Source organism: Crocuta crocuta, unplaced genomic scaffold, assembly GCF_008692635.1.
Source record: "Crocuta crocuta isolate KB4526 unplaced genomic scaffold, BGI_CrCroc_1.0 scaffold197, whole genome shotgun sequence".
In the NCBI taxonomy this organism is placed as follows: Eukaryota; Metazoa; Chordata; class Mammalia; order Carnivora; family Hyaenidae; genus Crocuta; species Crocuta crocuta.
The window spans coordinates 12,042,694-12,052,476 of NW_027532002.1; the positions used below are offsets into that span (position 1 = coordinate 12,042,694).

General features: G+C 35.6%; 1 protein-coding gene across 5 annotated transcripts in view; it reads right to left on the minus strand.

Moving 5' to 3' along the window:
* Nucleotides 1-9,783, minus strand: part of STK31 (serine/threonine kinase 31) — an 85,321-nt gene that overhangs the window by 74,436 nt on the left and 1,102 nt on the right. For all 5 annotated transcript variants that reach the window (XM_077775441.1, XM_077775442.1, XM_077775438.1 and 2 more), the window contains exons 2-4: nt 8,997-9,043; nt 8,857-8,909; nt 4,050-4,148 (exon numbers count right to left, since the gene is read on the minus strand). In XM_077775441.1, coding sequence (XP_077631567.1) covers nt 4,050-4,148; nt 8,857-8,909; nt 8,997-9,043 — 199 coding nt within the window. The remainder of the gene's footprint in view (nt 1-4,049; nt 4,149-8,856; nt 8,910-8,996; nt 9,044-9,783) is intronic.

Genomic DNA, 9,783 nt, shown 5'->3' on the forward strand with positions numbered 1-9,783 from the left:
GTTGATAATGACTTTCTTTTTTTTTCCTTAAGTTTATGTGAAACCAAGAGAAAGACAGCAAGAGAGTGGACATGAGCAGGGGAGAGACAGGGAGAGGAAGAATCCCAACAGGCTCCATGCTGTCAGTGCAGAGCCCAACGTGGGCTTCATTCCATGAACCGTGAAACTGTGATCAGAGCCAAAATCAAGAGTGGGGTGCTCAACCAACTGAGCCACAGGGACCCCAATAACCATTTTAAATCATTCATTTTAATCCTACATTCTCAAGGGGCAGATATTTTTCTCAAGGAAGTTAAAACTGATTTGGGAGAGGGATGTCTTCAATATTACAATGGTTTACAGCCCTCTAAAGTTCAAACCTACCTGACAACATAAACAGATAAACAGTTTATCTATGATGTTAATATGTCTTGAGGGGAGGAGACTCATTAGGGAAAAAATACCTTAGAAGGGCATATGAAAGGCCAGAACACTGCCTTAAGTGAAGTGTAAATTTAATTTTAAGGGCGCTGAGATGGCTCAGTCAGTTAAGCATCCAGCTTTGGCTCAGGTCATGATTTTGCAGTTCGTGAGTTCAAGCCCCACACTGGGCTCTCTGCTGTCAACACAAAACCCACTTCCTGGGACAGATCCTCTGTCTCCCTCTCTCTCTCTCTCTGCCCCTTCCCCGCTCAGGCATGCGTGCACGCGCGCGCTCTCTCTCTCTCTCTCAAAAATAAACATTTAAGGAAAAAAATAATTTTAAGTGTATCACTCTGAAGCTAGACAAATTCACAGATTTTGAAGCAAAGACATATACGGTATGAAATACAAAAAACCTCAACTTCTCAAAGCAACAAAGTACAAATCAATTCAGACACACAATGGATATCTAACAAAGAAAATATTACAAAGGATAGGTATGAAATCAGCACTTAACTCTGGTTCCCTCAGCTAACATTCAAAAACTGGAGAATAAGTGGGGCGCCTGGGTGGCTCAGTCAGTTAAGTGGCTTGGGTCATGATTTCACAGTTCGTGGGTTCAAGCCCCGTGTCAGGCTCTGTGCTGACAACTAGCTCAGAGCCTGGAGCCTGCTTCAGATTCTCTGTCTCCCTCCTTCTCTGGCCCTCCCCTGCTCATGCTCTGTCTCTATCTCTCTCTCAAAAATAAAACATTAAAATTTTTTAAAAATCAAAATATTAAAACAAAACAAAACAAAACTGGAGAGCAAGAGAGAGCACAAATGACATGGAACACTCTCCCAACCATCTTACTTCATTTTTTAGCAAGCAAAAAGTTTTCTTAGCAAAAACAGCTCCTATCCAATTTCAAACTCTGCAAAGGGTCATTATTAATCTTTAGTTAAGATTTTGTAATAATAGGGGCGCCTGGGTGGCTTAGTCGGTTAAGCGTCCGACTTTCGCTTAGGTCATGATCTCGCGGTTCGTGGGTTCGAGCCCCGCGTCGGGCTCTGTGCTGACTGCCAGCCCAGAGCCTGGAGCCTGTTTCAGAGTCTGTGACTCCCTCTCTCTCTGACCCTCCCCTGTTCACGCTGTCTCTCAATCTCTCCTAGAAATAAATTTAAAAAAAAAAACAAAAACATTAAAAAAAAGATTTTGTAATAATATACTAATATAATTAAAAATTTAATATTAAGCAAGTGACACAAATGGGGCATCACTCCAACCCACTCTGCACAGAGGTGGGGATACTTGTATACAGAAATAGAGCTGGGACCCAACAAAGCTGAGGAACCTGAAGTTCTTGACTCTGTTAGTGTGAATAATCACAACAACCATCATAAATACAAGTCTATCCTGAGGAGATTTGTCTTTCAAGCACTATCTAACTATATACATGCACTCCCATTGTGCCAGGTCCCAATCTGCTCCTCTCACAGCTCCACTATTTATAGCCTATGACCCAGCTACATGTTGAGAGGCAGACACTCATTCACTATTGAAAATGTACAAAGTATAATCCATTTGTAAGTAACCAGAGTGGCTGAGTAATCATTTATAATAGGAAATCTATTATTGAAACTAGTTTAGGTATTTTTTAAAGCAAGAAATTTATTTTGCATTCAACAGAGGAAAAGTGGGTATATCTTAATTTGTAACACATTCCTAGGCTACAAAGATGCTTAAAAAAAAAAACTAGTTTACAAATTGCATTAACTTAACCATTCTGATGTTCAGCTCCAAGCTACATTCTTTCCTTCTAATTTCTTCTTTTTACACATTATTATATATGCCACTGGGGTTGTAACTATTTTAAAATAAAATAGAGGCACATTATTAAAAGAAAATCAAAGTAGATCAAAAGGGTAAAAAAAAAAAAAAGACTTCCTTACCAATAGTTTTCAACATACACCTACTAAAAAAATTTTACACTTACACTAATTTTACATATATGCTAGGATATGTTTATTTTTTTATTTACACAAATACACTCATTTTACATACACTATTTTACACACCTAACTCAATATTAAAATAAAGAGATCTACTCCTCTTATTTAGAAACAGAGCTTAGAGCTGGGTGAGGCAAACAAGGATGTTCAAAAGGCTAATAAGAGTATGAAAATATTGGGGTGCCTGGGGGGCTCAGTTGGTTAAGCATCCAACTCTTGATTTCAGTTTAAGTCATGGCCTCAGGGTTAAACATAGGCTCGAGCCCCACATCAGGCTCTGTGTTGGGCATGGGGCAGGCTTGAGATTCTCTCTTTCTCTCCCTCTCCCCCCGCCCCCCACACCTCCATTCGCACTTTCTCTCTCCAAATAAAGATGAAAAACCACACCTATGAAAATATACTTAAGCTCTCTACTCAGGAAAGTAAAATAAAAAAATCACACTACACCCCTCAAAATGGCTAAAATTTAAAAGAATGACAATGCAAAGGATTGGTGAGGACAGTGAGGAACCCTCATTTTGCTGGTAAGAATAAAAACTGGTTCACTACTTTTGCCAAACTGTTTGGTCAGTGCCTACCAAAGTGAAACATGCCTACCCCATGACTTAGCAGTTCTACTCCTAGGTATACAGTCAAAATAAAAAACTTAATACATCCAACAAAAGCCTGTATAAGTATTTAATAGAAGCATAATTCACAGTAGCCAAAAACTGCAAACAATCCAAATGGCCATCAAAGGAGAACAATGAAATACTTCATAGCTTGAAAAAGAACAGACTAGGTGCGACTGGGTGGCTCAGTTGGTTAAGGGGCCAACTTCAGCTCAGGTCATGATCTCACAGTTCCTGAGTTCTAGCCCCATGTCGGGCTCTGTGCTGACAGCTCAGAGCCTGGAGCCTGCTTCAGATTTTGTGTCTCCCTCTCTCTCTGCCCCCATCCTCCAACTCACGTTCAGTCTCTCTCTCTCAAAAATGAGTAAATGTTAAAAAAAATTTTTTTTTAAAGAACAGACTACCAATACCATTATACACAATAATATGGAAGAATCTCAGAAATTCTGTTGAGCAAAAGATGCCAGACATACACAAAAAAGTACATACTGTATACTTTAAGAACAAGCAAGTGTATTTGCAGTGACAGAAGTCAATAATAATTACATCTTGTTAGAAGGACTATTGACCAAGAATTGACTGAGAAAGGGCCTGCAGGAATTTTCCAGGAAGATGGAACTATATCTTGATCTGGGTGATTATTGTATCCTGATCTGTGTAAATATTCATTAAGCTGTACAGCTACAACATGCGTGCATTACTGTATGTAAATTATACCTCAATAAAAAAAAAAAAAGGAATAAAAGATCATCAGACTGTTCTCCAGAAAGATAACTTTTACAGATTTTTTTGTTAATCAGTGTCAAAGACAAGGATTCTATTTTGTTCACCATTGTATATTCAATGCTTACCACAATATCTGGAACATAGCACACAGTCCATAGTATTTTTGAAAGAATAAATTTGTTATGACTACAGTTTATATCACTTCTAAAAATTTGCCTCTCTTTTTCAAATATATTAAAAATTCCAATAATTATAAAATCTAAGACATAAGAAAGCTATCAGGAGAGATGGAATAATTGTGCCCAAGAATATGGCTCACCTTCTTTGGATCAAGATTCCCAAAAACTGAATTGGCATGGGGACAAACTTCAGACAGTGAGCAACCAATCTTCATTATATCCTTATTTCTATTGATACTCTAGAAGGAAGAATAGCTATATTGTAAGATTCAGTAAATTATCATTTGACAGTGCTATACAATTGAGAGTTCTACTAAGCATGACACTTAAAAGATTTTGGAACACAGTGCACCTGTGTGGCTCAGTTGGTTAAGCATCAGGACTCTTGATTTCAGCCCAGATCATGATCTCTCAGTTCAGGAAATCGAACCCCAGGAAACAGCACATAGGCTGCTTCGATTTCTCTCTCCCTCTCTCTCCACCCCCCCGCCCCAACTCATGTACTCTCTCTCTCTCTCTCTCTCAAAAAATAATAGATAAACATTAAAAAAAGATTCTGGAGCATTAGAGATTAAATCAAATTCTTACAGTAATATTTTTTCAAATTCAAATGAGTTCTTTTAAGAAGTGGTACTATGCTTTAGAAAATCTTTACAGTGAGTTCAAATTACCTGGAATTCAAACTAAGAAACCAAAAACTATTAAATCATAAGAGGTAATATAAAACAATTGTGTTTGGATTTTACTATAGATCTAATTGTTCAAAATGGATAGCGTATTTTGGTCAAATGATGAGTCTTCTCATGTATTTGTTATTGGATAAAACGGGTGTAAAAAAATTCTAAATGTATATAATCCTCTATACACAAATACTGCAATCTAGTTAGTAAATTCATTTGTCATGGGTATAAGCTAACAATTTTGAAGTGTATACTAGGAAAGACCAAATAAGCAAATATACCACAGATAATGAGAGAAGGAAGGAATAAAGTTACAAAAAAAGAAAGAAGGCTAAAATGAATATGCACTGTCCGATTAAAATTGGAAGGTATTTGTATGACCTCAGAGTATGTATGTGTATACATACACACTTGTGTGCATATACATGCGTTACATGAAAGACACAAAAATATAGATACGTACATATATATATATATATATATATATATATATTTTTTTTGCTCTGTCTGCTGAAAGGGTCTAAAAGCAATGACACTTCATCAGCAATAAGCATACCTAGTGCCCAGACCTTGATCTCTAAACACCATTCTCCAATAACAGGAACCAGGGTTCTGGAGAGTGGTGGATTCCAGGACGAAGATAGGGGAAAAAAGATGATCCTGGAATTTATGGTGGTGTCAGAAAGTAAAGAAATGCTCAAAAAAGAAATGGAGACCTGTTTAAAAGGCACAACAGCCTATGTGAATAATCTCTTGATGCCCAAAACTGTACCAATCTAAACAACAAATTAAGTAGTGATAGCGCTGAATTATAACCCATGGAATAAATAACCATAAGACCTTACTAATTTAAATAGTTGAATAAATAAATGATCAGAGAAGATACAGCTCTTCCTTACAGAAGAATTCCAATTAATACACGCAGAAAGAATAAGAAGAATTTTAAAAAATCATCATTAGACAAAGACCACAGTAATAAATAATAAAATTTGTGGGTGAAAAGTTGAAGAGAAACAAAACTAAACAATCTCAATGTATCTCCCTCTAAAACATTTATTTGAGTTTATTTATTTATTTTGAGAGAGAGAGGGCACACATGCACTTACAGGTTTGGGAGGGGCAGAGGGGAATGGGTAGAGAGAGAACCCAGGCAGGCTTCACACTGTCCGTGTAGAGCCCAATACAGGGCTTATGACCTGAGCCAAAGCTGGATGCTTAACTGATGGAGCCACCCAGGTGCCCCCAAAACATTAACCGCAAAAGGGAAAACAGTAATTTGTAAAGTGAAGAAACCGAGCACATAGCATCTTAACCAAGTAGATCAAGGTTAACATTATCAATAATGATTATCAATTATCATGAATCCCCAATATGATACACTAGGACAAAGTATCATTTCTACAGTATTATGGACAATCTATTTATGAAAAACTATCAAACAAATCTAAACTGAGAGATATTCTATAAAATAACTGACCAGTACTCATCAAACATCTAAAGTGAGAGACAGTCTATAAAATAAGTGACCAGTACTCATCAAAAACGTCAAAATCAGTAAGAATGAGGATAAATAAAAGATCTAACCAAAGTTAGAAGAAACTAAAAATACATGACAACTAAATACAATGAGGGATCCTAGAACAGAAAAAAACAAGGGGCGCCTGGGTAGCTCAGTTGGTTAAGCATCCTACTCTTGATTTCGGTTCAAGTCATGATCTCACAGGTTCATGAGACCCAGCCCTGAGTTGGGCCCCTTGCTCACACTGCAGAGCCTGTTTGAGATTCTCTCTCTTCCTCTGTCTCCCCCTCTCCCACTCACCCACGCATGTGCTCACACTGTCTCTCTCTCTCAAAATAAACATTTTTTTAGTTTAAAAAAAGAAAAAAAGACAATGAAAAAAACTGTTGAAATTAGAATACAGGCTGCAATTAATAGCATGATACCAATGTTAATTTTCTGGCTTTGATAACTATGTAAAATGTTAGCAGTAAGGGAAGCTATATCAAGGGTATAAAGAAAGACTCTGTATTAATTTTCTGACCTTTCCATAACTCTAAAGTTATTTCCAAATAAATAATTAAATGTACATATATGTTCTTAAAAATATTTTCTAACTATATGACTAAAATAACTGGAAGATCATTCTTTCAAAAAACATAAAGGCCAAACACTTAGGATTCCTTTAGCTGCTACTCATTCCACTTGGCCTACCAAAAATTCTGAAGTATTCTCATGTAAGTGCCCTATATGGCAAAAAATCCATGAAGGCAGAAAAACAGAATATAGGTGAAAATATCTTCATCTTGATCAGCCTCCACATATTCGTAAATCTCTATTCTTTACTTATATCCCATTCCAACTTCAATCAAATTTTACAATTTGCTTCCTGAAATAATCATTCAATTCCTATGAATGTCATTAGTAGCTTTAACTCTTAATCTTTTCATACATTTATGACATGTTTCATAACTTCTTAAAACGTTTAAATTTCTACAAGACCTCAACTTCATGGTTGATTTCAGAGGTGGGCAAATTTTGACCTCCACCACTTGCTTTGGCAAACAAAGTTTTAATGGATCACAGCCACATCTATGTACTATATATCTATGCCTTTGCACTACAACAGCAGAGCTGACAAAATTGAATAGTTGCTATATTATGTATTATCCACTATCCTTAAAATATTTATGATCTAATATTTTACAGGAATAGTCTGCTGACTCCTGGTTTAAATAATAACTCCAAATTCGGGGTACCTGGTTGGCTCAGTCAGTTAACCATCCAACTTTGGCTCAGGTCATGATCTCAGAGTTCATGGGTTGAAGCTCCACATCAAGCTCTTCCATTGTCACTGTGGGGCCTGCTTCAGATCCTGTCTCCTTCTCTCTCTGCCCTCCCACCCCCCAATTGTTCTCTCTCTCTCAAAATAAGTAAATTTTAAAAATTAAAAAAAAAAACCCTCCAAATTCAATCAACAGCTTCACTGAAGGGTCAGCTGAAATCAAAGTCTACAGCTGCACTGATCAATAGGCAATACCCCCTTGAAATGCAGCTAATCTGATCTGAGATAGAGTATACTGTAACTCTAAAATACACATCAGATTTCAAAACTTAATATGAAAAGGAAAAGAAAATACTTGTAAATATATCTGTGCTAACTGCATTTTGAAGTATTTTGGATATATTGAGTAGATTAAAATTTATTTCACCTTTTCTTTTTACTTTTTTGAGTCTGCTAAATTTTAAATTACTTATGTGGCTCACACATTTCTACTGGACAGTACTGGTCTAGAAAATCTTATTTAAGCTATGAGTTTAAACATATTTATCATCTAAACTGAGATGTTGAGAGTGACACAGTTGCTATTAATACAGAGACACATACATAATACATTTGGGCACCCTTTAGAAAATATTTGCGTAAGCAGAAACACAAATTTACCACATTTTCTATAAATATTACCCTTCTACAATGTTTTTTATATAGATATAGGAACTGTGGGTTAATTATATTCTTCTACAACTGTTCTTCTCATAAATTCTATTACCCATATTGCCAATTCACTCCATCCCCACAAGAGCTCTCATACTGCAGTTCTCATAGAAAAATGCCATCCCTTTCTCTCCATATCATGTGTAGTTCACAAAATTAAATACTAGTGAGTAATTGTGTAATTAGAGGGATTCACCTTTTTAAATTCTGGAACACATGCATTTGGTACTTGTCGTTATATTTAAAACTAAGTAAATTTAATCTGACTTTAAGTCTAACTGTAGAAAATTATAAACGTTCCACTAGTGCTTCCAACTTCATGATGAAAAAGAGATTATATACCAAATTCAAAGTTAAGGCATTTAAAAAAAAAGGCATTTAAAAAGGTAATCTTTTAAGAAACAATCTTATAAAAGACCCCTAGATGGGGCTATAACTTCATAAATATGTTTCTTAGCGTATTCAGTAATTTATGCAGCCTAGATTGTTGGTGTTAACCAATTGAGTGTAATTCTGAAACCACAACTATAATCTTGCTGCTTTCTTTCTTCTTTAACTCAGTGCATTATGAGCATACTATTCATAACTCAGGTAGTAAGTGTCAGCTGTAGTCATTCGACTTCCAGTAGTGGCTTGTGTGAAGTGTTCAATAATAATTAGGCACGGAGAATGACAAGGATATCTATATTCTAGGGTTTTTGTTTTTGTTTGTTAGGCAAGAGCTGGGTTGGTGGAGGAAAGGGATGGGGAAAGAAATCAACCAGGCTATTTACCTGGGCCCAAAATGTTACTGCATCTTCCACATGACTTCCAACCACATCTTCAACTAAAACCAAACAAGATACAACAAAAATTAGAAATTACTCAAGACCATCTAGCTCTTACATCCAAAAATAATTTTTAAGGTCAGTACCTTTATTGTAATGTGTATCTTCATCCATCTGGACAATTCCTGAAAAACTAAAACAATTCAACACTTTAAATTAAGTTCTAATAATCTGTCCATACACAGTGAATCAAGAAAGACTAAACTATACAATGTTCAAATTCCTCAAGTATGTTTTGTTCCTAAATAAAGTTATCAAAACTCAAACTCTGTAAAAAATGACCTGAGACATTTTCTCCAATAATTCTTTTGAGTATATCATATTCTGGGATTTCATCATATAAAATCTATCTTTTAAATTATCTTTTTTAGCCATGATTTTACAAATTTACACTGAAGTGGATATCCAGACACATTTTGATCAGTTACATAAATCAATACTTCAGAATATGCATATTCTTTCAAAATAATTGATGCCCTCCCAAAAGGAGAGCAGGACCTCTATAATGCAAACGAAAAGAAACACTACAAATACATAGAGAACAAACGCTTCAGACTGGTAATCAATTTCATTTAAAAGGTACAGTGGTTTCTACTTTTGAAGAGATCTTTCAATTAAAGACTGCAAAGTCAATCAAATTTTGCCCATTACTTCAAAACTAATTTTCATTACATTATATTACACTTTCCAACTCCAAAGTATTTAAAAATAAATGTCCAGTCGTTTATAACTTTATCACTAATATACTAGAATACTGCACTTTACATGAATAAATGTTAGTTCTTGGAAGAAAATTGAAAATAGACTTTTTAAGACCTTTAAAAGTTATCGAAGAACAGTGTTACACCAGAGTTTCAAATGCTCTCTCAACTA